This window comes from Penicillium paradoxum (assembly GCF_028828445.1).
Source record: "Penicillium paradoxum strain IBT 22861 chromosome Unknown utg000003l_segment0_segment0, whole genome shotgun sequence".
NCBI classification, from domain to species: domain Eukaryota; kingdom Fungi; phylum Ascomycota; class Eurotiomycetes; order Eurotiales; family Aspergillaceae; genus Penicillium; species Penicillium paradoxum.
Genome location: NW_026643181.1, coordinates 1,530,707 through 1,557,175, shown reverse-complemented (window position 1 = coordinate 1,557,175; position 26,469 = coordinate 1,530,707). Strand labels below are relative to the sequence as shown.

Genomic DNA, 26,469 nt, shown 5'->3' with positions numbered 1-26,469 from the left:
ATAAACATGTTTTAGTCTAGCGAGGTACATCTAGGCAAAGATATCGTGGTAGTGCTATGACATTAGTCGTCTGCAAGACGCTTCATTTGAGGCCATAGTGATTGAAAGTATATATAAAAATGGTCGGTATTTACACCATCGCTTGGACATGTACGCTGCCGAAAGGGAAAAAAAAGGCTTTCGATAGCTTTGGATATGTTTCCATATGGTACGTCAACGATATCCCTCTTGGTCAATCCCTCAAGGGAAGTTTGCACCACTAACATCTTGAAAAGGAAAAAGCTCTTAATTGACTTGAAAGACCATCCATCAAATGTTTAGACCCCGATCTTGAACGTGACAAGGACACCCTTGTGATCGGTGGGCCATTCATTTCCAGAATGGTCCGGCTGGGCCTTCGGCTCACCAATCATGTAAGTCTCGGACTTCTCGGGAGACAGGCTTCCTTTATAGTAGACAAAATCAATTCGGTCCATGGGCTCATCACGGCCATCGTAATCATCATTGACAAGATAGATAGGGGACCAAGTGTTGGCAGGGTCGGCGGCAGGGTCTGGGTGAACCTCGCGGTAGGCATCGGTCAAGCCAGCATCGATAGGCACCTTAGAGGTAGGCCAGTCGAACTGCCCAATACCGCAGTGAGACTGCTTCGTCTCTTCAGTCCAGTCGAGGTGAGAGGGGGCGTTGAAGTCGCCGGTGAGAAGCACGGGGATTTGGTCAGCATTGTCGATGTCATCCTTCATAGCATTGATAATGTTTTGAATTTGGTCCGCTCGGCCGGACTTCTTCTCGGTGGCCAGTATCGCATCGGCATCCTTGCCGTCGAAGCAAGGGTCATAAGGTCCGTATGGATAAGCGATAGGGTGGCAGTTGTGGATGACAACCTGGCTATCGTCACCGTCAAGAGCAACGCGGACAGCACCGCTGGTGTCAGTGAGTGCGCCGTACTTGTGAGAAATAGGATAACGGCTGATAATGCTGACATCCTGGCCCTGCCACGACTGCCAACCGAGAGCATCTGCAATCTGAGTTGCATGGCCGTAGGTGGTTTCCTGGAGACCGACAATATCGGCACCAGAGTTGGCAATGGCTGCGATCTGCTTACGGTTGTAGTCGTCGACCTGAGTGCCTCCGTGCCAAAGATTCATGGACAGGACCTTGAGCTCAGTGACGAGGGGCTTGCTAGACGCAACTACTGGAACAATAATGTCGATGGTGGCAGTAGATTTGTCAGAAGCAGTAGCCCTTACAGTGAGATGAGAACTGCCAATCCCGCTGGGGATTCCAGAGATGATACCATCCTCGGATACACGGACCCAGTCGACATCAGAGCTGTCCTTGCTGTACTTGGTATTGGGGTCCGGGGCGTGGTGTAAAAGGCCGTTCACGCGGGCTTCGAACTTCTTGCCCTCACGAGCATTCTTTGTGGTGAATTTTTTAAGATTGAAGGAAATGGGCCCATCTCCGGAGAGGAAGATGTCAATAGGATCGGCAAGCAGCTCATAGCCATTGTTGGCGAGAAAGTAGGCTTTATAGGCGCCCCAGTTGAGGTGGGCATCGTCGACACGTTTAGTCCCTTCTGACTCACTCGTCCAGTCCCAATATAGTGAGTCCTCTTTGCCAGGGCCCTCACCATAGATGCTATAAATGCCGATCCAGTTTTTCTCCGATGGCTGATCAGTTTTATAGTGGAAAGTGAAGAAAGGGCCATCGACAAGCTCGAACGAACTGTCACGCTTTGAGAGAGCCTGGGCAACGAGTGGGATCCCGGACAGAGCCACGGAGACAAAAGATTGAAACCGCATGGTTTGCTTGTTTATATTCTATAGGCAAGTTCAGGGCAAAGATGACCAGATAACCTGCCTAGGAACGCGGGATATTAGCAAGATGCCGAGGAATCAACGTTGTTCTGGGAGAGTGATATACAGAATCAAGCGATAAATCCTTGAAGATGGCTGATTCATTATGGAAATCAATTGCACTTGGGCTGAGCTAGATCGTTGTTTTGTTGTTAGGGCATCCAGATGCGACCAATCGGGGGGTTGGAGTATCAAAATAGAAAAGCGGGGGACGAGGGGAGCAACGCCCATGTGGGTTTTCCACGCTCTAGGAGCCCGAGGCCCTTGTTTCTACCCATGATATCTTGGCCTTTCACCTTCAGGTTCTGTTCCTATGGAGACTCTCTGACAGGGAATCCACACTGTCCCTGTATCCCAATCAGTTGTTCTGTGAAGGGTATAGGTACCTGGATCGGATGCACCTCATCGTTTCAGGGGTTTTTCCCACCTCAACATTCAACGCACTTATTTTTGACCATATCAACGGCTCTCTGCATATGTTTATATTCCTGCTCAGCCTAATAGAGGGCCATGACAGCTGGTTGATGCACCGCCTGTGTGGGCAAGATGAGTGGGGGCAAGATCAGCGCTGACTGTGGGACTCCCGACCAAAACGATATACAGGAATGATAGGCACGCCGGTCCGAAGGGGCTTCCTTAGCGCACATTGCTCTCCACTGATGCTGAGATTATACTCCACAACCTTACTCTTGAACGAAATTCATCAAACACCAACTTTTGAGCTATTGGCGCCTATCTAGCACTTGCTATTTATTGGGGGCCATACCTGCCAGAGGGCCGAACCGCCGTTTTTCGAGCTGTGAATCTCCGAAGGGATACGAGGTCCAAGGCTACATCATTATTTCGACGCGATAATGAACCAAAATGACAAGTAAGCGTCGAAAAACGTCATTGCTGAAACTTCTACGAGGCTGACCAGCTCTCTAGCCTCGATAAAAACGAAAGACTTCCGCTCCTAATTACATGTTACAATGCTGCAGCATTATTGAGCGCTACACTCATCACGGCATTGATCCAGCTACTCATTAGTCAACTCTATGGACTCTGTCTCTGTCTCTCCATACCGCTTCCTCTTCGTCGGGTGTACAATGTCATGGTATGCACCGCTATGAAGCACCCAATAATTTACGACATAGCCTTCTTTTGTTGTTGTGCTGCTCCGAATGTCCTAGTCACGTACTATCTCGGTCGAAAAGATCCATGTGTCGATCCAACAATCAAAGTTCTGGGCGTTGCAATGACGGACTTCGATGGATCGAAGACAACACGCATGATTACTGGTGATGTTGATGCGCTTGCTTCAACCTTGTCATCCATCTTTGAGGAGATAATACCTGCGACTTCTGATGCTGTTTTCATGACCTATTGGAGTAATAGTGCGTCTCCCACGCCAAGTTCGTGAACTATGCGGGAAAGGGTCTATGTACCTGAAGGGATAATGGTGTGAAGTTATGACCACGGCAGTATGGAGTACTTCATTTATAATATCTCAAGTCTAATCATGTGCTGTTCGAATATACAGAATGTCTAATATCTAAGTAACCACAGGACCATTGCAGAGGCCTCTTCTATATGAGAGGGCATGTCATTGATCGCCAATCTGATCAGATTCGTGCAGGGTGAGAAGCATAAGAACGTTTGGTCGGTCTGATATTGCTTTTCTTATTGAAAGATACTCATAAAGGGGGGCACTAGCTCGACGTAATTAGATATCATTCTAGCCATGCTACTCTGTACACTAGCTATTCTTACCTTCGGTTCATTTAGAGTCGTCTAAAATGAAAGTCCGGGCAGTGCCAAACATGTACCTGGCATGACATCGGGGACGACATGCCATAATCGGCAAGGTGTGTCAAGTTTGGATCACAATCCTTTGATAAAGTGTCACGGATAGGACCGGTATTGGCCAAACGGAGTATCTCTCTTCCTAGAACATACGCCGTTGCGGACCATCTTCGTATGGAGTACTCCGTACGCCGTAGGATTAGATGGAATCTATATGTTGTAGAGTACTCGTAAAGCCTTGCCTCACGAGCCTCGCAAGGGTGGGGCTGAGGGTCTCTTAGCCTCGATGTTGGCCCCTTTTTTCCACCTGAGGGATTGACAAGGCTGCCCTAGTTGCCTTATTGGAGAATCAAATTATGGATGCTATATGGTACTTCGTAGGGTTGCCCGAGAAGAATGACGATTTCCTTGATTTTACCCCCGCTGTCAATGATTTGATCCACTACGGATGCTGGCAGATACTTTGGTCCTTTTCGTCAATCGATATTTCGTCCTTTGCAAGATATTCAAATATTTGGTACGACCTGACAACATCTCGTGCGGTCCGGTCCGTTGCGGGGCTCAACCACCAAAAAGGAGGTTGGTCTTGTGGTTGGCGTTGCGGGTGGCGGTTGCTTGACCGGGAAAGGACAACCTATCTCCTACTGTATAGATCCCTGCGCTAAACAAACACCCATCAGTCCTCAAGCAACCTTGGAAATCAAAGCAATGGATAATGCTGAGACTGGTCGTGAGCCGCTTGTCAGATTTTCCTATCAATAGTTAGTACCGCAATGTACAACTAGTTATCATCATTTCATCCAGTCCACTTGAAAAGCCAAGCCTGCGGCTGAGCCACCGAAAGCCCAGAGCTACGGGCGACCATTGGATACTGCCTGACCGCATTTACCACCGTCCCCTCGAACCCTGTATGCTAATTTCAAAATTGTAAGAGATTACTAGTTGGCAGGCTAGAACCTGTTGGTCAAGCAGGTAAAACTGGTACTCCTTGTGCAGAGACTAATTCTTGCTAAGAATAAGATCTAAAGGGAGGCACTCCTGTACCTCTTCGTCCCTAGCCCGCTCGGCGCTCGCGTCACAATAATGCGTCCATTTAGCTTCCGAGTCCTATGTTAAAACTGGATATATATATTCAAAGGCACGTTTTTTATTTAAATTAAATGCGACTGGTAGAAGGTAAGATACAGTAATTACAGCATTGAGCACTTAGCGTTTTTATGAATCCTAAGCCTTGGTTTTTGTGTAATCGTGGGCTTTCGTGAGGGCCTACTGGGGGCCCACGATGGGCCGGGGGTTGGGCTTTCCGGAACATAGAGGTACATAGTCAGTAGCTCTATTCCGTACAGCTTTATTCTTTTGAACTTTAGGTAAGATACTTTGCTTATTAAGTCCTCTATCATAGCAGTTTAGGTATTTTAATCCATGCCAGTCGGAAATATGGCAGAAAACTCAGGTATCATCAGGCATACGGAGTAAGTCCTATGCCAGATCTCTCCCTCTTTCCATGGCTCAGCTAGTCTTCTACCTCAATCAACCATCTTCATGATGCATCTCGACGTCTCTCTCAGTAGACTCTGACACCCTACAAAATGAGGCATTCCAATGGACGGATGGATTGACCTTTAGATGACTAAAATACTGCCTGGGGGCAATATTTATGTATCCAATGAGAGAGTTATGCCCCGGGCCCCGGGTGACATACTTGGTCGCCCGTACAGAGCCTTGTATCCCCCTTTTGTCTTTCTTAACCCCAGGGCTTTGAATCAATTGGAAGTAGGACACGCTCTTACTCAAAACTTTGTCCCCTGATTGACTGGATCAGACGCAATTTCGACATAAACATGATGTCCACAATCCAAGCAGGGTACCCAATCCGCCGACAAGGCAATTGTGGTCAATACACAGGCTCGGAAACATGGGATGACTTCTGGAATTGCTGCCCAAGAGGAACATCCGGACCTGCGGATTATGGAGACAATACACAATGCCCCGACAGCGATACAGGTGCAGTTCCGGCGCAATGCGCCAATTCAACCTGGACTCTGTGGTGGAATAAGGGTTACTTTTGCTGTGAGCCTGCGCTGATGGGCTTTACAAATGGATTTGGCTGGTATGGCTGTGGGACAAAGACGCTCATACAAAGCAACGATACCTGGGTACAGGCGACCCCGACGGGTACATGTTTAAGTATGTTATAGTCCTTTGTCTCTGTCCTTCTATGCCTATCTCTGTGCTTGCATAATAAGAATTAGGGCTGATATTTTGCCAGGCTCCCCGACGTCAACAGCATCGTTCACTGGGTCATCTTCAGATACAGGCGCAATTGTCGGTGCCGCGGTCGGGGGATTTTTGGTGCACTTCTCATCGTGGGAATGATTTGGTTCCTCCAGCGTCTTCGATCAAAGGGATCTGGCAATCCCCAAGAGGTCAACTCGCGCATGAATGCCACATCTTATTCCGCACACGGCTCTGACACAAAACCCACCGGCAAAGTACGAGGCGAATTAGCGGATCATCATGCTATGTGTAATGAGCTCCCGGCTGACATTGGAGTAAGCCAAGAGCTACCTGGCAGCTCGGCTCTAGCTACCAGACGATGATGACGTTCTGATGTTCTTCGTGTATACATCATATCTTGTGATGTATTTCATTGAGCCTTGTTGCCATATTCTAGTCTTTATATGTGTATATATATATTCCAGACTCTTCAGAGTGTGATAATTCTACACAGATGGAACTGGCCCTTCCCTTAACTTCCAAGGTGGCATATAAAATAGCACCTTGAACCATAGAGAGCAGTAGTGCGCATATACTTCTAGGTTACAGGTCAATTATAGTGTCCACATGTTTAAAGAGCAGGTTTATCTTTATTATCACATCTATCCATAAGTTTTACCTCATACTTAGCGAGCACAGTATACATAGACTTCTCTGAGCCCTGTGGGTAGATCAGGTATCTACCATCTCCTGTAGCTGGTGACAGTATTAACAACAGTCCCTTTTCCCACTTTATTTTCTTCTTGGGATTTTGGATTTTATGCTTGGTTCTATATACGCATATACTACTCAAAAGTCTTAGACATATAGTGTCAACTCTCTAGTCAAAAAGCTCGTTTGTTATGATCTTTATTCCTTGCCTGTTCTTAGAGAAGCACCATCTAGTTGGAATCCTTCGCTCAATGGAGAAGAAACACTTCCGACTAAAAGAATTGAAGTTCCATCTCCAATTTATCTAATATGAAATAAGAAGGAAAAGAAGAGGGTGATCGGCGCCTAGCAGTCTTGCGTTTTGATTTACAACTGCACGGATTGAACGCGATCCCTGTCACAACTGGGGAGCAGAATTCTTACTGCAGTTTAATTATAGACTCACTGGTCAGATCTGTAGCAAGAGGGAGACTTGACCTCAAATGTATGAGAAACAGTGAGGACCATATACTTCCTAATCGGGAAACGAGTCATGTGACCTATAGGTCTTCAGACTGTCATGTGATCTAGCTGCATCGGTACTGGATATTCCAGGTCGTGCTCAGTTATACTGGTTGATTCAAAAAGCGGCAGGAGACTAATACTAAAAGGGAAAGAGAAAACGTTCCTGGGTCGAGTGCCAGGCACCTGGGCTAATATCGTTTAGGTTCCATTGCTCTTCTCCAGGATACTTGGATAGAGAGTACATCTCTTGGCCTGGTTTGTTCCTAGCCAAATATTACGTTTTGTTGAGCTCAGATCGAGCTGCTAAATTGGGATCAAAAGTGGGAGAATGACCTGAGCTTCCTGAAATATCAATACAGCGCGCGCCAGTTCTCAGTCTAGCCACAGTCCAGTCACAAAATCAACGTGTTATACATGTATTGACTAACAATCTTATCGCGTTCAAATTGCTCTAGCTAGATCTCGGGGAGTGGATCCGAACGCGAGATGACATCGGCTCGTTAGCGATTGGTATGACTGTTCTCCATCAAGCTGTACATGTCAATGGCCTAGCATATACAGATCTTATATTGAGTTACTGACGCAGATTAGGGATACCTATAAAGGTAGCCCAGGAGACACTGTGGACTCAAACAGACCTCCAAAACCAAAAACGGCCAATGGACAATGGATGATTCCATATCAACACTGCCAGTGGGTCCATGGGCCTCATCGGGTTTTTCCATGGCTCTCCACATAGCTTTTTTCGTCGCATGGCCATACATAAGCTAGCTCTCGGGGACTTCTTCCTTCTCCTCTTCAAAGTCGACTGTCGCACAATTTGCCATCATGGGTCAAGATAACGAGCCTAGTACGTTTCTGCTCTGCCATGAAGTCTGGAACAACAGCTGATCTGATCTCTTTCGCAGAAACCTACCGCTACAATGAGACTCCGGTCTACACAGCCTCGAACGGCTGCCCAGTATGCCTGGCTCCTATCCTCTGCCTGAATTGCGCGATCTAATTGTATACATATAGGTCATGGACCCCCAGGCTGCTCAGCGCATTGGGCTCAATGGCCCTCTCTTGCTGCAGGATTTCCACCTGATCGACCTGCTGGCGCATTTCGATCGTGAGCGCATTCCGGAGCGCGTGGTCCATGCCAAAGGTGCTGGCGCCTACGGCGAGTTCGAGGTCACCGACGACATCAGCGATATCGTATGTATCAGCTTGTATGAATCCGCGGCGCAAAAACTAGACTGATGAAGGATAGACCACCATCGATATGCTCAAGGGTGTCGGCAAGAAGACCAAGATGCTCACCCGCTTTTCGACAGTCGGTGGTGAGAAGGGATCCGCTGACAGTGCCCGTGATCCTCGTGGATTCGCCATGAAGTTCTACACCGAGGAGGGCAACTGGGACTGGGTGTTCAACAACACCCCAGTTTTCTTCCTGCGTGATCCTGCCAAGTTCCCCGTCTTCATACACACTCAGAAGCGCAACCCGCAGACTAACCTCAAGGATGCCACCATGTTCTGGGATTATCTGTCCACCCACCATGAGGCGGTCCACCAGGTGATGCACCTCTTCAGTGACCGTGGTACTCCCTACTCTTACCGCCACATGAATGGCTACTCTGGCCACACCTACAAATGGATCAAGCCGGACGGCACCTTCAATTACGTCCAGATCCACTGCAAGACCGACCAGGGTAACAAGACATTCACGAACGACGAGGCCACCAAACTGTCCGCTGAGAACCCTGACTGGCACACCCAGGATCTGTTCAACGCCATTGAGCGCGGCGAGAATCCCTCTTGGACCTGCTACGTTCAAGTTCTGAGCCCCGAGCAGGCTGAGAAGTTCCGCTGGAACGTCTTCGACCTGACCAAAGTCTGGCCTCAGAAGGACGTGCCTCTGCGCCGCTTCGGCCGCTTCACTCTCAACAAGAACCCGCAGAATTACTTCGCGGAGATCGAACAAGCCGCCTTCTCTCCCTCCCACATGGTCCCCGGCGCTGAGCCCTCTGCCGACCCGGTCCTCCAGGCTCGTCTCTTCTCCTACCCAGATACGCAGCGCCACCGCCTGGGCGGCAACTACGAGCAAATCCCCGTGAACTGCCCGCTCAAGGCCTTCAACCCAACACACCGCGATGGCTACATGAACGTCAATGGCAACTACGGCGCCAACCCTGCTTACCCCTCCACCTTCCGCCCGCTCGCCCACATGCCAGTCAAGGCTAGCCAGGAACACGAAAAGTGGACCGGTGCTGTCATCGCCGAGCAGCACCCCGTTACCTCCGAGGATTATGTCCAGGCGAACGGCCTGTGGCAAGTCCTTGGCCGCACCCCAGGCCAACAGGAGAACTTTGTCGGCAACATCTCCGGTCACCTCTGTGGCGCCCACGAGCGCGTTCGCAAAGCAACTTACGAGATGTTCCGTCGCGTGAATGCCGATCTTGGAGCTCGCATCCAGTCTGCCACTGAGGCTCATGTTACCGGTGCCCCACCCGCACGTCTGTAGATAAGGTACTTTTGCTTATTGGCATCTTCCTACTCAAAATAATGGTGGCTTCGCTTCCACATCACTGCATCTAGATATCTCAGCAATTTGACTATGATTTTATGAATGATTGTATCTTGATTTAGTCGCTGCTCAAATTTCACGAGTATGTAAAACTCTAGTCGAAGCTTTTCCCCTAAACCATCGGCCATGATCCTTTTCTACATTATATATGTTCCACCGTATCTAGTGATTAGTTTCAGTTTCCATGTTTGTGCTGGATCAGTTGAATTTCCAAAAGCAGGTGGGAGAGCGAACAAACCATGACCACACGTACCTATTTTGCAAGTAACTATAGCGTCAGCCATCACCAACATTAAACTGCAATTTAGTCTTTCTGCTATCTCCTATATGAGAGCCCTCACCAAGAGACTCCGGATGTGTGACAGTAGCTTTGATGATTCACTCCTCGTCGTATTCGTTGTCGGTATAGTCCTCCTCATCGTCCTCGCCCTGAACTCGGCCTATTAATATCTGGTTAGCAATCAATTTCCAAAATTAGAGCATACATCAGTTCTGGGCTACTTACGTGTTCCTTTGTACTCGATTCCCTCGATGGACACATGCTCATAGTCCTTTGTAAACACAGCATAAGTCACAGGCGCCGGTGTGTCCTCGACACCATCGTTCAATCTCAGATTAAACTGACCGAAAATCGTAGTGGCAGCATCCTCCGGAAGCTCCAGGACCTTTTTGTCGTTGAGATGGTAAATGAACTGGGATCTATTGATATTGTAGGTTAGCATATGGCACCAGACACATAGAAACGAATAGAAACTTACGCAAAGTCCCTGTAGCCATCCAAAAACAGCTCTGACCAGATGAACTCACAAGGAATCATACCCGAGTTCCGAAGCACGCGGACAAAGTCCCTGGCTGTCTTTTTGCCTCGAATAGGCAAATCTATAACTTCTAGTGCATCGCGATGCGGGCCTTCGTACTGGAAGGTCTTCATGTGGAACTCACAGGTAGTCGTTGTCTCTTTCTGTTCATCGGGCACCACGTCCAGCACTAGACCTCTAGTTTTGATAGGGGCGTGGGGGGTAGCTTCTGGCGTTGCTTCTGCGAAGGTGAGTCTGAAAATGCAATGATTATTTCGGTTCGGGTCTTCAGGATCACATACATCTACTTCGCCGACATCAATGATCTCAAGAGAGAATTTGGAAACATTTTTGCTCCCGAGCTCGAGTGGGATAGTTGTTTTCTTTGCGGTGAGCATGTGATACACATTCGTGGTTGCAACGGGACGTTTGTTAACACGGCGCTTTATAGGCCGTTGAGGCTTGCTGGGGTCATTTTGTCGGCTGGGCATTTTTGTAGATCTAGTTACCGGATAAGGGGAATGTTTTCACTAGCCGATTGTTGTTGAACTAGTTCTCAGGTTGAGTTGATGGATTGGCTGATATGCATATAAGTGAGGAACGACTTGGGGCTTTATACTTCAGGGTTGGGGAGTCAATGAAACCGTTTTATGGTAAAAACAACCTATTATAGTGACAGGGCAGCCTTTGATATGAGTGTTTGATCAATTAATATCGTGGGAATAGACCGTCATTACTTACGTTCATGAAAGGAACAGATATAGATGCTTAAAGAAGGTTGTGATTGATCGACTCGATCAAAGGACTTCTTCGGAAGGTAGGTAGTCTTAGATAAAGGCATTATTTAGATTAAGAGGCCTGAATAGCTCTCACTTGTCCATCAAAGACAGAACCGTCTTATGCTCGACCATATACCTACATGTAGGTATGGAGTACTCCGTACATGTATGCATGTTGTAGATGTTAAGTGCTTATACGTGCATGACACAAGGGATCCCTGGTACGGATTTAAGTTCGAAGATGCGTATGGTCCTTCCCAGCAGAAGCTAATGTGCGCAATAATTACTAGTACTTCGTATTCGAAGAAGAAAAAAATACGAAGTATCACATTGCCCATCATAGGCGGCCCCCCACGTGGGGATGTGAGTCCGGAGTCCGGAGAACAATATGTCCTGAATGTCACTAACAGATTTGATCAGCACTCCTTTCAGCCAAAGTCAACCGAAAGTGAATAGCGCCCATGGAATATCAAATGAGAATGAGTGTCACTATGACCAACGACCCATCATTTGCCCGATGCGGCAATCGCCAAGCGTCCTTTCCCGCGAAAATTTGTGTTTAGAGGCCTCGAGCCCAACCCTTCCCCGCCAATTCGAGCCGGCTACCATCCTCGATTTGTCTAGCCCTTCTCTTCGCAGGATCCAAGACCCTCGGGAGCTGTCAAGGGTATTCTCGCTACCCTTGGAGTGCTCGCGTGCCATGTTCGCCGCATTGTGGGGACTTTGATTTTTTCCCCCCTGACCCCAGGTCCACCAGATCAACTTTCAAACCCATATCGAAAGTTGTTCGAGAATCGTCTTCCACTTATCCCTCCGAGTACTTCGATCGTATCTGGTGCCTTTGTCTTCGCCTATATCCAACATGGCCGACCCTAAGGCATCAGACACCATCACGCCGGGTGGTTATCACTCGGCCCCGGGACCGGGTTCAGATTCCTGTGCGGCGAACGTCATCCAAAATGCTAAGGCGGCCGCAGAGAAGGAGCGATCTATGACTTTGATGCAGGGTATCCGACTGTATCCGAAGGCTGTTATGTGGAGCGTGCTCATCTCAACCTGCATTGTCATGGAGGGCTACGATATTAGCTTGGTGAACAACTTCTATGCCTTTGATCAATTCAATCGCAAGTATGGCGAGCTTATTGGTAATGACGAATATCAAGTATCTGCGCCGGTAAGTTCAATTCAGTTCCAATAGCGTCTCTTGAGCGAATGAGAGTGCGCCGACGTGAGTGTTGAAGAAACTGACAATTATTTGGGCGTACAGTGGCAAGCAGGTCTGAGCAACGGCGCCTACTGCGGCGAAATCATCGGTCTTTTCATCAACGGTTGGGCCTCCGAACGTTTCGGTTACCGGTACACGATCATGGCCTGCCTCATACTGGTTACTGCGTGGACGGCAATCTTCTTCACGGCTCAGAATGTGCAAGCGCTGCTTGCAGCGGAGATTCTCTGCGGTATTCCATGGGGTGTTTTCCAGACCCTGACCATTACCTATGCGTCGGAGGTGTGCCCTGTGGCGCTGCGAGGATACCTGACCACCTATGTCAATTTCTGTTGGGGTCTTGGTCAGCTTATTGGCATCGGTGTGATTATGGGTATGCTGGATCGGACTGATGAATGGGCCTACCGTATTCCATACGGACTGCAATGGATGTGGCCGGTGCCGCTCTTCGTTGCCATTTGGCTTGCGCCCGAATCCCCTTGGTGGTTGGTTCGTAAAGGTCGCACTGAAGATGCGAAGCGGGTCCTTCTGCGGTTAACCAGTAAGAGTCAGCAAGGAGACTTTGATCCCGACGAGACTATTGCTATGATGGTTCACACTACCGCCCTGGAGGAGAAGATCACCAAGGGTGCCAGCTACTTGGACTGCTTCAAAGGCACCGATCTCCGCCGTACTGAAATTGTCTGTATGGTTTGGGCGATGCAAAATCTAAGCGGAAACTCCTTCTCCAATTATTCCACCTACTTTTTGACACAGGCTGGACTGAGCGAAAGCAACTCATACGCCTTCGCCATGGGTCAATATGGCATCAACATGGTTGGCGTTTTTGGAGCATGGTTCCTTATGACCCTTGGAATTGGCCGCCGAACGCTGTGTCTGTGGGGCCTTTGTGGACTCTGCACCATGCTAATGATCATGGGTTTCCTTGGGTTGGTTCCTGAAGAGAACAGGAACCAAGGCTCCCTAGCTACGGGAGCTATGATGTTGGTCTGGGCCTTGTGCTACCAACTAACTGTTGGTACGGTCTGCTACTCTCTTGTAGCAGAACTCTCCACCCGCCGTCTGCAAATCAAGACAGTTGTGCTCGGTCGCAACCTGTACAACATCGTCGGCATCATTTGCGGCGTTCTGACCCCTTACATGTTGAACCCCAGCGCCTGGGACTGGGGCAACTATGCTGGTTTCTTTTGGGGCGGCATCTGCTTCTGTTGTATTATCTACACTTACTTCCGCGTCCCAGAACCTCGTGGTCGCACATTCGCTGAGCTTGATATGCTCTTTGAGCGTGGTGTGAGCGCTCGCAAGTTTGCGACCACCCATGTGGACGTGTTCGACGAAAATATCGCGGGGCACGTCATTGATGATTATCGCACCGAGAAGAATGCCATGACTGATGTCAACCAATTAGAGAAAAATGACACGATATGATGCAATGTGTGTTATGTTTACGACCAATCTTGCTCTCAGCCCCAAACTGGCAGGCACTCTTACATGTACATAGCGTTAATTCTAATATCTCTTACATGACCATACCTACATCCCTACGTAGATCTCTATTTCCATGTAGAGATCAATAATCCGGTAGAAAGTAAGGGTCTAAATTAAACAGACAAATGCAGCACGATGAGGTCACCCTAGAAAACCACCGAAGTGGATGTTCCCGTGCCAAAACAACCTTGGAAGGTTTCAGTCCTCCACTCAATGTGGGAGCTCATATCCTCTTTGTAGATTCCCTCCAACCTACATATATACATACATAACTAGCATATTTATTTCGGACGTGCGCGCGGTTCCACTCTTCTGCGGCGAACACATCAGCCGCAATGGACACCACATTCATCACAATCCATGGCAAGTCTACCCACTAGTGCCATCGATACAACCCCTGTCAACCTGCAGCCACCATCTTACATCGTTCGATCTGAACTTGGAGGCTTTTTGTATTCTTCATTTACGCCCCTAGCTAACTCCTCGCCAGATCTATCCCAGGATGCCTCCATCCGATACGCCTCGGACAGCATAGAAGTCGTGCTAGGCTATCAGCCTCATGATGTGCTGAATCGCTCTTGTTGGGACTACTTTCACCCCCAGGAACTACCCTTTGCGCGGTCGATTCATAGCCGCAGTGTGCATCTGGATAGGGCGGCTGTCTTGAACTACTGCTCTATCCGCCATAAAAATGGCTCCTGGGTTGGGTGTGAGTGTGTCTTTACGGTTGTCTCTGATGTTTTGGTAGCGAGTACTACGGTCTATGGTCAAGGGGAGGGCAGTCAAAGTAAGTACGATCTCGCGCATTTGAGTGATGAACAGAGGACTAGATCCTTTGATGGATTTTTCCTTTCCCCCTCGTTGAAATCGGCTTTGTGTTTACAAATATGGCCTTCATCGGAATCCAACCAAACCCATATTCCATGACTGTCACGCTGACATTCCATAAATTAGAGCGTGCCGTGGATGCACCCATTGTCCGCCAGCTCTTCGCTTCTTCTCCAAATGATCCCCGTTACCATATGCTCACTTGGATTTCGAACAAGTTCTCGCAGCGCCTCACAGAGCCTCTTCATGAGGCTCGCGCAGCCTTGTTCGTCAACCGCTTCACTCGAACCGCTACGATCATGCATGCCACGAGCGGGGTCTCGGAGATTTTGGGTATTCACCCAACCGAGCTCATCTCACAGAGTTTCTACTTCTGTATACAAGAAGAATGCCTGCGTGATGTAGTGAGATGTCTCGAAGGCGCAAAAGCGAATGATTCAATCGCATATTTGCGGTTTTGGTTCCGGAATCCTCTTCAAGACGCAGATGATGAATTCGACATGGCGACAGAATCGCCTTCGGTTGAGCTGGAGGCGGTAGTTTCCTGTACCTCGGATGGACTGGTTGTGATCCTACGCCGGGCTCGAGCTCCTATTCCCGCTGCCCCTGCTCCACCCCAACCAGCGTCAGCTTACACCAGTGGTACCTTCGCGGCACCTTGGGCTCCGGACCCTGTCTTTTCCTACGGACCCTCATCCTATAACCCCTCGCATGCTTCAACCTCTGTGGCTACATATTCGGACCATAGTACTAGTTCGTCTCAAGGCCGCATATCACGCGGTTCGACGAATCCTTCGTCTGCAACCTCATCAAGTGGGACTTTCTGCCGAGAGGGCATGGAAACTCGCCGAAAAGGTGCATCCACTTTTGTTTACGAATCCGAGAAGTCTCCCGTCAACCAAGTGGCAGCTGAAGGACCGGGCACCACGGGGCCTCACGCGCATTACCTCATGGATACCATTCGTGATGTTGCTGTCTTCGCATGGGGGATTGTTGGGATCAATCGCGGATTAGAACAGTATAAATGCGGGATACCAACTGGCAACGCCCGTCCAGTGGATGACATGAACACGGATAAAATGGATGTGGATGAGATGCCGTAGCATGAGACTCCAGCCAAGGAAATATAGGAGTGAGTTGGATGATGCTTCTCTATGTTCTGTGAACGAATATTGTATCCTACAGCTCTAGCATCATGAATTATACGCAGGCGATGGAGACACTAGATTCCTCACTCCAAATGAGACTTTTCGATGCCCATTTACTCATGCGACCACTCAGCCTTCTTCTTCTCTGCAAAGGCAGTCATACCTAAAGCAAATCATTAGCAAACCCCAGTCTTATTTCCCAATAATCAAGAGTCAACTTACCGATCTTCTGATCCTTGCTACCAAAGAGCGCATGGAACAGCCGTCTCTCATACTCAACACCCTCCTTAAGCGACAGCTCCTGGCTCTTGTTCACAACCTCCTTGCCAGCAATGACAGCCACACGACTGTAGCTGGCAATAGTCTCAGCAGTCTTGTATGCCTGCTCCAGCAACTCCTCCTTACCACCCGCAATAACTCTAGCCGCAAGACCCCACTCACCAGCCTCCTTGCCGCTGAAGTTCTTGCCAGTAAGAATAAGCTCCATGGCCTTGCTCTTGCCGACCGCACGGGTCAGACGCTGAGAGCCGCCAGCGCCGGGGATTGTTCCGAGCTTGATCTCCGGCTGGCCGAAGGTGGCATTCTCTGTGCAGTATAGGATGTCGCACATCATGGCCAGCTCGCAGCCGCCGCCGAGGGCGTAGCCGGAGACCGCGGCGATGACGGGGGTGCGGATGGAGTTGGCGAGGTGGGACCATGGGGCGATGAAGTTGTCATTGTAGGCGGCTGAGAAGCTCAGAGGGGCCATTTCTTTGATATCGGCGCCGGCTATGGTGGAATTGGTTCGTCAATACATATCTCGGTGGAATTCGGGATTGGGGTCGAGGGATGATATGCCAGGGGGATTGACGAGATATAGACTTACCGGCAAAGGCCTTCTCGCTTCCTGTGATGATGATCGCACCGATGCTCTTGTCATTGTCATAGTTGCTTAGGGCTTCGTTGAGCTCCTTGAACAAGGGTGTGCATAGGGCATTGAGGGCCTTGGGGCGGTTGAGGGTAACTTTAAGGGCAATCAGCATACATCTTATATATAAATTTGACCATTCTTTGCATACTCAATCCCACACCGGGCTTGGGGGTCGAAGTGAGGATGTGCTCGTAGCTGCCGGTAGCCGAAGAATAACCCCGGACTCGGGCTAAGTAAGAAGTCAAAGGGATGGATGTCCGGGAAGAGGCCAGACGAGTGCATTGACGGGCAAACATTTTGATATATTGAGAGGACAATTACTTTCAGAGAATTGGAATTGTATTAGTGTGAGAAAGGGAGAAAGTGAAAATAGTAGCTACGCGATAACATCATACACCGTAGATGACCCGTTTCCCCGCGACCGTCTTAACGCCGAAGTTAACCGTCCCGAGGTTCACGTGAACTGACTAGGACCAAAGCAGTTAGTCTGGCTTAGGCCATTGCACTGCCACACAGTGCCACATGTCACGTGCATGTGGATGGCTGGTGGACAATCTGCAGTCTGATTGGCCTCCGGGCAGTGGACACTTTTCTGTCCTGAAGCGCAGTGCCTGTCCTGTCCTGGAATGTCTGGTTTCGGCTGCTTATCTTAATCACTGCTTTTCCTTTGCTTTCTGTCTTTCATTCTTTTCTTTCGGTGGTCTAGTCCTGTGTCCCCTCCATTCTTCCCGGCCTTTTCATCATGGATGTTCCTGAGCCCGATCAGTCGCCTTTCACAGCCGTGTCTGCGCACACCTCTAAATTGACCCGGGTGAGTGTTTTTGTGAGGGGAAAGCAGCATCGCGCAACGTCTTGATATCTTTCATCTCGAGAACAAACCAGGAGATTTGGACCAACGTGCTAACCTCTCAATCACAGCATTACCAAGCCTACCTCGATGCCTCGACCCCATACACAACCTACCGCTGGGTTGGCTCCGGCGTACTCCTTTTCATCTTCTTCCTGCGCATTGTCTTTGCGCAGGGCTGGTACATTGGTACGACTCACCAGATCCCCTATTCATGGAAATCGGAGGGTGGACATGATGCGCTTCGAGCCCAACAAGCCGGGCATGGTGTTGACAGCGCTTGATGCACCATAAACAATCTGCTAACCTTGGCATTTCTAAATCACAGTCGCATATACTCTCGGAATTTATCTTCTGAACCTTTTCCTCGCCTTCCTCACTCCCAAATTCGACCCCTCTCTCACCCAGGACGAGGGCCTTGAGGATGGTGACGCGGGGTCCCCCAGCCTCCCTACCAAGAAAGATGAGGAGTTCCGGCCCTTCATCCGCCGTCTGCCAGAGTTCAAGTTTTGGCACTCGGCCACCCGCGCCATCACCATTGGCTTCGTTTGTTCTTGGTTTGCCGTCTTCGATATCCCCGTCTTCTGGCCCGTGCTGGTTGTCTATTGGATTATTCTGTTTGTGTTGACGAGTACGTTTCCCCTATGCCCGTCCGGGTTGGATGTGGTAGCGATTTGCATCCGCTCTTCCTTTCGATGGCCATCTCTCTGACTTGACCTTTCTTTCCAGTGCGACGACAAATCCAGCATATGATCAAGTACCGCTACGTGCCTTTCTCCTTTGGAAAGACACGGTACGGCCGTTCATGAGCTCTTTAATTCCTTAGCTTTATTTCTGTCTCTGACTCTATATCCACGATTGATCGCATGCGCGCTTTGGCTTGGTGAGCTATGGACAGACATGATACGAAAAGAGGTGAAAGCGCCGGGCTGGCGGTGGACCATTTATGAATTTCCCAGACTCTTTTAATCCTTGCTTGCTTAGAGGACCGCTGGTTTGGCGTGTTCCAGTCTTCTTCACCTGTGAAATATGATTAGACCTGAAGTCAATGAATGAACTGACTTGCAATATATTATGAAAAACTCAAAAGCTCCAAGTCTTTCTTTTTATAGCCCTTATTTCTTATAGGTCGACGTAAAGGGGAAGGTCACATCATACTTGAGACATTCCAGGTGGCTGAGTGGATTGCCTGGATTTCTTGAGCTGAACATCCGGAGAAATAGATAACCAGCAACACCCATGTAGTTTCATCAGCTCCATCGCCAAATAACCTAGACTTACCCCGTATTCTCCCCAACAGTTCCATCCACAACATGAAGTGAGCGCACACAACACCCCTTTTTAAATTGAGCTTCACACCGAGGGGGCCCTAGCGTCATGGACAAGCCCATGCCAACGGTTTTCTCGGCGTCGACCGAAATCACCATCTTCTTCACAGGCTGGACAACATCAACCGTGACCCAGTATATTTTAACACTGATCTTCATCTTCATCCTCGCCATCCTCAACCGCTTTCTGGGTGCTCTTAAATCCCAACTTGAACGATCCTGGTCGCAAGAGACCGTCCCGTCGGATCTGCTTCTCGCGCCCGTAAATCAACAAAGCGGGCGGAAAGCGAAGCTCGGGTCTCCCCCAGACTATCTACATGTTCCCGGGGAGGACGATCCAGACGATGTATCACTCTCTCATGACATTGAAGCAAGAAGCACGTCAATAGGTCTGCTCGAACGAGCTACACCTCGAAAGAGCGTGTCCCAGAAATGTCTTCTGTCGTGGAAGGCTAGTGGAACGTGGAGTTTCCGGAAGGATGGGACGTGTGCTCTGCTTGAGTGTGCTAGGGCGGTAACGGGATATTTCATGTAGGTGATATCTTGTCTAGAAAGGTTTGTTGTCGAGTACTCAACTAATTATCACTGATGGAAATAGAATGATAGCGGTGATGACCTGCAACATTGGTGTTTTTGGTGCGGTGGTTTTCGGTGTGCTGGTGGGTGAGCTGTTTCTTGGAAGATTCTCTCAGGGAATGTCTGGTTAGCAACGGACTTGTCATAGTGGATGATTCCGGTTGCTTGCGTTTTATGACATTCCGTGGCGTTTTACAAAGATCTCCCGGTGGGATAGTCAGCTGCGGATTGAAAGCTCTCGGCCTTGATGTTCATGGTTACCTTCTTTCTTTCAAATGTCTGCTGCTTGGCTGAAATTGGCTCATAGGTCAAACGAGCCCGTTTTTGACATTAAACAGGATACAGGAGATCCTGATCGTTATATCAGTATCCGTTGAGCCCTTTGCTGATCCCGAATATAACGGGATACATTTTGCCTTGGTTGAGAATTTAGATGGATTCCAATGGCTACAATACATTGTAGTTTCATATTCTGATTTCTATATGACTTTCTAGATTTAGGGCTCAAGCCGTAGCTTACAATGCACCCGATTCCTTATAAAAAAGCAGACCCATCAGCACAACCCATAGCCCAAACTCCCATAACCCCCAATGCCAGCGTAAACACGGCCAACCTGCTAGCTTTGCTGCCGTCTCACGGGCTGCACTTTGGATTGTTGCTTGCAAACCGTTGATCCTACTCAGCAGCAACATCAACATCATTTCACTCCAAACACAAACAATCGTATCTCTCTGAGACATACCTGGAGCCAGCGGAACCATAATCGCCCAAACCTCCCGACAACTGCAATCAGCCCCATCGAGATGCGAACATGATGCCAACGGACGTCCAGCTTTAGGAACTCTCTTCATTAGTCGATCGTAATGTGCGCATTTAGATGAACGGTGGCCTCGGATACAAGGTTCACTGTAATATTCGTAAGACATTGCTCTCTATCGTATACATGAGAATAAGACCAATCTCACCACGACCATTTATCGCCCTGAGAGTCGAATGGCATGTCTCTATTTTGGGAAATCTTGAGATGGCTTGACTTGAAAACTTGGCGATGTTGGGGTTTCGTATTCGTGGAGGGGATTGGGCTTGCTAATAGGGCGAGGGAAACATATTAGGTCCACTCTTCATGAATGCAAGGGTGTGTAGGTGTAGTACGCGCGCAAATGCGCTCATATTGGCGCTGGGAGATATGCTTTTCGGGGGATCGCCGTGATCTGTAGGGATCTGCATCGTAGTAGACCACTCCGAAAACCATCTTCATCCCGGCCTGGGGGCTTTTTGAAAAAGGTCTGTTGGCAATGTAGCTTTCGGATAGTCACAAGAAGCTGGCTAAAGGTTAGTCTAAGTTTATTTAACTGGATTCATGGCAATAAAAATGGGTTGTGGACGGTTCTCTCATTCCATACTGGAATCGCGGTCAGAATGGAGTTCATACTCCTCAGTGTTTTAAGACAATTATTTGAAACATCTCATTCAACTCCCTTTCATAGGTATCATAAACAAATGTCCAAGACACGGCACAATAGAAAGAACAAAAAGAGAGGGAAAGCCGGAGTTCACCCGCTTCAAACCACCAGATCGTCCACACTACTCGATATCTCGCCCACAGGAATCGCACTTTCGGTCAAGGAGAGCGTCGAGATTTTCCGGTCTGCATTCGTGCGGGACATGTCCTTCGTCTTAGTGCAGATCCAGGTAGATGCGTACATATTGACCCTGTAATGTATAAGCTTTGTACACAATAGCTAAGGACAAAGGGCCAAAACTCACCGGTCAATGCAAGTCCCTGGGAAACGAGCTCCGACGCGACGAGCAGAGAAACCGTTCTCTTCAAAATGTTTGATATACCAAGGATCGATGCTGGCAGAACGAAGAAGAATGCGACCACCCTTTTTCAAGGCGCTGTTGAATGTTCGTGCTTGGGCTGGGGCTGAATCCCCTGCGGCATCAAACCAGTCCATTGAGTCCATGACCTGATCGAGAATTAATATGAGAAGTCTGCCTAGTGCTATTTTGATACTTACCACAGCGATAGTCAAAGTGCCCGGGGTTATCCGGTTGATCACTTCGTTGATCTCATCAGTGTGGATACGGAGGCCATCAAATGCACCAGGCGTAGAAAGCCTGACATGTGCTTGAGGTGACAGATAAGTTGGGTGGCATCTATGAATTTGGTCAGGGTGGGTAGTTAAAACCCCAGGGAAAGGATAATGTACCTGCGAGAGAATTTGCCCTGGACACAAAGGAAGTAGAAATAATTGTCGTTGCTGATCAGGGTGTCGTTGATAACGGGGTCAAGTGTATTGACAACGTATTCCCAGATTGATTGGCCGCTGACGTCTTTGCCCTTTTTCATATCTTCAGTCAAGCCGTTGCGGTGAAAGTAGTCGTCGATAATCATGTTTCGCTGGTTGCGTGGCACTCCGGCGGCTTTCCAAGCAAACCATTCGGTGCTCACGATCGCCCAATGGAGTGGTCGGCTCATTAGTACACGTCGAATACGAGGCCAGATTTCGCGTTGCTCTGCGAGACTCTGTGCTTCACATAGCTTGCGAACTTCACCCTGCAGCCCGAAAATATTGAAGAGCCAGCGTACCATGCGGATCGCATGACGAGAACCACCAGTCTCATAAAGCCCATGCCCAGAACTGGAGGTAAACGTTTGGCTGTGTTCGAGCCAATATTGGAAAGCCTGACTGGACAGATGGGGGCTCAGCTTAGAGATGAGCAGTTCACGGAATTGTGCGTGCTTGCCATCGCCGAAGATCTTCCACATATCCCGGTGACCCAACGCTGAGTAGCAGGCAACCTTAAGCTCGAGCAGATGGTTCTGATTAGGGTTCAGATCGACTGCGTGTACCCGGCGTGGGTTCTTCTGCAGATAATCAAGGATGTTGTCACCAGCGCTGGTGATGGCCAGAATCACGTCGTCTTTGCCGATGTTCAGGAGCCGGTGGTCAACTCGCGGGTCTTCCCATGTAAATGCGTAGATGTACTCGTTATGGAATTGAGTATGCTTGTGCAGCATGTCGTTGTAATAAATGCGGTAATGGTGGTTCTGGTAGAAAGATGATGGTAATGGTAAATTTGCGCTCAAGTTAATGACTGCAGATTCATATGCCTTGGAGCGGATCTCCTGCGTGCTTTTTACCACTGCATTATCCATCTCATGTTGATGATTGGCAGGAAGCAGATAAGGAGACTCGGTGAAAGAAGCATCCAGCTTTTCGATGGACTGACTTGACGGTGCAGATGCGATCTCCTTGGGACAACCGACAAAGATGTAGTAAGGAATACCACCGAGAAGGTAGTTTCTCTCACTAGCGGAGATGACCGTACCGAATTTGTACTCAAGGTAGTCTCGACGGGCAGCCTCGAGGCTGACTCGGTCAAAATCGAACCAGGCTCTCCAGAACATACGCCCAAGCCAATTGACATGGCGGTTGAAAGCGCCACCAGTGTAGTTGCGACAGGACACATCCACAATGCTTTGGACTGCAATTTCAATGAGTAACTTTCAACACAGATGTCCCAATCCGCTTCTTACCGTAGAAATCACATACTCCCAGTATTCCACTCAACTTCAAGCGGGAGGTCAGTGAGTCCACAACGCTGTAATAGTCTAAAAATGGTCAGTGTTGATTGTATTTTGTGGATTTCCACGACCAGGCTCACCAGGAATCATGGATAAGCTGTAGCTCATAGTGATCAAATCCACCCCATCACCTTCTGGAGCCGAAGAGCGCGGATCAAACTCCTTTGCTGGCAGACAGAAAGACCGAGCATCCTGGCAAAGCACTGTAACATTTTTCCAACCCAGGCGCTCGAACCGGTTGCGGGCTACTTCGCACAGGGACGGGGAGAGGTCAACTAGGTAAACGTGCTGAAAGAACTTGTCCACTGGAAGAAAGGCCGCCATTGCTTCAATGTTGTATCTGCCACGAGTCAGATGTTGGATTTGTATGGCCACGGAGCTCGTCTTTGCCTACCCAGTACCACCACCCACCTAGAATACATTAGCGCTGGCTCCCAATTAACGCAATTCGGTATACCCACATCCACCCAAACAGCCTTTCCAGCCTTGACTTCCTTGTTATCGATCTTATATTTTAGCTGTGCAGCCACAAGACCGAGCATGTCCTCGCGACCACAGAGAAGACGACGACGAGTGGCATCATAAATGGCGGCCTGACACGGTCAGTTTGGAACCAGATTCAAGGTCCAGCTCATTCAATCCCACCTGGGTTTTATAGAAACTCTCCAATGCACCCTGCTGGTCACCGGCCTTCTTGTCATGCGGTTTGATGAAGTTCGCCCATATGAATCTCAAGTATGGACCAACTCTAGTATTGGCGATGTTGATGTGCTTTGAAGAAACGATAAGCACCAAGCCGACTAGAGCAAAAACCAGTACGGCAGCCCCGGCGATGTAGACATGCATCCAATCCATTTTCAATATGCAAAGAGCGATGCAAAGAACGAAGACCAAGGGAAGCGACCGAGAGATTCATATACAAACCCAGATTAGGTCTGGCTTGACCATATGTGCCCCTCATGAGGGAACGGTAGCGTTACCCATGTCCTATCACGACGACACATGGGGGCAGTGGCAGATGAGAGGAGGACGTTTAAGGGCAACGGAAGGTACTATGAACCCGGCCTACATTCGTATCGAGGTGCATTAGGGAAGTAGCTGGTACATGATTCATCATGGTCCTAGTAGATCATCCGAAAGTAGCACGCAAATCCGATATAGACTCGGGAATGTAAGACCTCGGGAGCCAACTCTAAGAGCAATCGGGTTCATTACGCTCTGCAGGAGCCTGTCGGCAGCCACTCACAGCCCAACGAATTCCCATGTGACCCCCGGACTCTTGGCGCCGGCTGCGGTGGTTCCGTTGGCCAGGGCCCGTGGAGGTGTTAGGCGCCCCCATAGGGCCGCCAGGCCATCCTCGGGGGTCCACGGGCGCCAATCAACTCCGCCATCGCCAGCACACCGGGAGTGCCTTAGATTTGATGGCAACTTCAGTTTATAAATTGCTTCTGCACGCATTGGATAGTTGGTAGCCCTTGTTCAAGTCTCGCATTTGGGAGAAGCTTACATGTTCAACCGGCTCTAGCGTGACATAGAAGGACGTTTCCATTCGTAGGCGATGATTTGATTCACAGACACTTGTATAGACTTGACTGGACCTTCATGATCTGGATTTATATATTGGGTGCATTTATTATACGGTGTACAATATTAAGGCCATACATGACGCGTAAAGAGTCGCACATTGATAGCAATGATGCACTGCCCTGAAATGAGTAATGATTTCCTCTTTATACCTAGGTAGGTAGGTAGGTCTGCAAATGGGAATGGACTCATTGCGGGGTGGGGAGTATTACGTAATGTATGAAAGGAGATTGAAATGACCATACATGTTTCGAGAAGGCGGTGACAAAAGCGGACGGCAGTATGGGCCAATCACAATCAAGTCACGGATGAGAAGAACGCTGGTGACCCGTTTCAAACCAATCATGTGGGGTTCTGCCTTGGTTGTCTTTGGATGAGAGATACTATTTGCACACCCCAAAAACCCACCTTTTCGCTATTTGCACACCTGTTTAAACCCTTTTAGGTAAGGTGCCTCTTGGCAACTGATTTCCCCCTGATTTTGTATTTTACACTGTATCCGCGTAGTACTCTCTGCGCCCCATATACGATATCGACGCCCCCTAGCCACATCATATTTCATACCATATCATGATATCGCTGTTGTAAAAAATGAAGCTATTCCCAGTTGCTGATCCCGTACAAAAAGGGCTGATTTGATGGAGTTTTTAGGGTAGAAATGGGGGTTTTCAGTGTAGAAATGAGGCTATTCCTAGTTGCTGATCCTATACAAAAAGGGCAGAAATGGGGGTTTTCAGTGCAGAAATGAAGCTATTCCCAGTTGCTGATCCCGTACAAAAAGGGCTGATTTGATAGAGTTTTCAGGGTAGAAATGGGGATATACAGAGTTTTTATAGGGTGGTCATATGACTCTAAAATAGGTGTTGATTTTCAAAAATGGTGCTAATCGACGATTTAGCCGCTAGTTTGACACGGAGTTTTATACTAAAAATATTACATTTTTACTATGCGGTATAGAAATAAGATACTATTTAATATAATACGTATAAGACTAAGATCTGATTACCCCCTCCTAGATATTACCTAGCTAATAGCGATCTTATTATCTAATAACTCTATAGTCTCCCCTTATATAGTCTAATCCTCGTGCCTCCGTGCTAGCTACCTCGCCCTTCCTAACCGCCGGATTATCGTAGTTTCCTTAGTGCGTATAGACTTAAATCGTAACGGCTCTCGGCGAGTTAACCGCTCAAAGGCTTAAGATACCTAGGATGATAGAAGCTAGGGCTAGGAGCTCGTAGATAGTCGACTATAGGGGCGTATAATATAGGGGTTTTATACTATCCGCTCTAGGGAGTACGCGTATACCCCCTAGGTCCCGGCTAGTAAAGCCCCTACTAGTTAAATCCACCACTAAGGGTAGAAATTAGCCTAGGAGAGGCTCTTACCACTCTCCTAGGCCTAGTTAATACGGTAAATATATAGTATTCCTCTTATTAATATTAACTACTAAGAGTATATTAATAGAATAGGCTTTTTACTAGTACTATATAGTAGATAGTAATTAAAAATATACTATACCCTTATAATAGCGTCTTTTAAGACTACTATTTTAATAAGTGTAAAGAGAAAGAGGCTACTAATAAGCCTTTAACCTCGCTACTTAGTAAGTTCCTAAGAGATCTCTATAGCCTATCGCTTAATCGTAGACTTAAACGTTTTAGTAAGAGCTAGTAGATCCTTAGTCGAGGCGTTAAAGTCGATCTTTAGATAGCGATACGTAG

General features: G+C 48.5%; 9 protein-coding genes across 9 annotated transcripts; 5 read left to right on the top strand and 4 right to left on the bottom strand.

The window, feature by feature from the left end:
• Positions 1 to 317: 317 nt before the first annotated feature.
• N7457_002501 (Endonuclease/exonuclease/phosphatase) lies at positions 318 to 1,805 on the bottom strand (the record flags this gene model as incomplete). The annotated part of the gene is made up of 1 exon (XM_057173547.1): positions 318 to 1,805. The coding sequence occupies one exon, from the start codon at positions 1,803 to 1,805 to the stop codon at positions 318 to 320; it is 1,488 nt and encodes a 495-aa protein (XP_057033698.1).
• A 3,683-nt stretch (positions 1,806 to 5,488) lies between these two features.
• On the top strand, positions 5,489 to 6,020 carry N7457_002500 (uncharacterized protein; the record flags this gene model as incomplete). The annotated part of the gene is made up of 2 exons (XM_057173546.1): positions 5,489 to 5,831; positions 5,914 to 6,020. The coding sequence occupies 2 exons, from the start codon at positions 5,489 to 5,491 to the stop codon at positions 6,018 to 6,020; spliced, it is 450 nt and encodes a 149-aa protein (XP_057033697.1).
• A 1,884-nt stretch (positions 6,021 to 7,904) lies between these two features.
• On the top strand, positions 7,905 to 9,579 carry fgaCat (catalase easC; the record flags this gene model as incomplete). The annotated part of the gene is made up of 4 exons (XM_057173545.1): positions 7,905 to 7,926; positions 7,985 to 8,037; positions 8,094 to 8,273; positions 8,329 to 9,579. 4 exons carry the CDS (start codon positions 7,905 to 7,907, stop codon positions 9,577 to 9,579), a joined length of 1,506 nt encoding a protein of 501 aa, XP_057033696.1.
• A 441-nt stretch (positions 9,580 to 10,020) lies between these two features.
• On the bottom strand, positions 10,021 to 10,930 carry N7457_002498 (uncharacterized protein; the record flags this gene model as incomplete). Its single annotated transcript, XM_057173544.1, has 3 exons — positions 10,021 to 10,082; positions 10,148 to 10,341; positions 10,401 to 10,930. The coding sequence occupies 3 exons, from the start codon at positions 10,928 to 10,930 to the stop codon at positions 10,021 to 10,023; spliced, it is 786 nt and encodes a 261-aa protein (XP_057033695.1).
• Positions 10,931 to 12,080: 1,150 nt separating this feature from the next.
• Positions 12,081 to 13,871, top strand: N7457_002497 (putative MFS alpha-glucoside transporter; the record flags this gene model as incomplete). Its single annotated transcript, XM_057173543.1, has 2 exons — positions 12,081 to 12,392; positions 12,486 to 13,871. 2 exons carry the CDS (start codon positions 12,081 to 12,083, stop codon positions 13,869 to 13,871), a joined length of 1,698 nt encoding a protein of 565 aa, XP_057033694.1.
• Positions 13,872 to 14,291: 420 nt separating this feature from the next.
• Positions 14,292 to 15,862, top strand: N7457_002496 (PAS domain-containing protein; the record flags this gene model as incomplete). The annotated part of the gene is made up of 2 exons (XM_057173542.1): positions 14,292 to 14,718; positions 14,886 to 15,862. The coding sequence occupies 2 exons, from the start codon at positions 14,292 to 14,294 to the stop codon at positions 15,860 to 15,862; spliced, it is 1,404 nt and encodes a 467-aa protein (XP_057033693.1).
• A 158-nt stretch (positions 15,863 to 16,020) lies between these two features.
• echA (enoyl-CoA hydratase echA) lies at positions 16,021 to 17,113 on the bottom strand (the record flags this gene model as incomplete). Its single annotated transcript, XM_057173541.1, has 4 exons — positions 16,021 to 16,070; positions 16,130 to 16,675; positions 16,773 to 16,910; positions 16,966 to 17,113. The coding sequence occupies 4 exons, from the start codon at positions 17,111 to 17,113 to the stop codon at positions 16,021 to 16,023; spliced, it is 882 nt and encodes a 293-aa protein (XP_057033692.1).
• Positions 17,114 to 17,559: 446 nt separating this feature from the next.
• N7457_002494 (Retrieval of early ER protein Rer1) lies at positions 17,560 to 19,699 on the top strand (the record flags this gene model as incomplete). The annotated part of the gene is made up of 6 exons (XM_057173540.1): positions 17,560 to 17,628; positions 17,736 to 17,853; positions 17,993 to 18,295; positions 18,394 to 18,457; positions 19,038 to 19,523; positions 19,591 to 19,699. The coding sequence occupies 6 exons, from the start codon at positions 17,560 to 17,562 to the stop codon at positions 19,697 to 19,699; spliced, it is 1,149 nt and encodes a 382-aa protein (XP_057033691.1).
• A 1,432-nt stretch (positions 19,700 to 21,131) lies between these two features.
• Positions 21,132 to 24,016, bottom strand: N7457_002493 (class I SAM-dependent methyltransferase; the record flags this gene model as incomplete). The annotated part of the gene is made up of 9 exons (XM_057173539.1): positions 21,132 to 21,282; positions 21,337 to 21,539; positions 21,591 to 21,729; positions 21,783 to 23,061; positions 23,114 to 23,188; positions 23,242 to 23,501; positions 23,556 to 23,572; positions 23,623 to 23,754; positions 23,807 to 24,016. 9 exons carry the CDS (start codon positions 24,014 to 24,016, stop codon positions 21,132 to 21,134), a joined length of 2,466 nt encoding a protein of 821 aa, XP_057033690.1.
• Between the last annotated feature and the right edge of the window lie 2,453 nt (positions 24,017 to 26,469).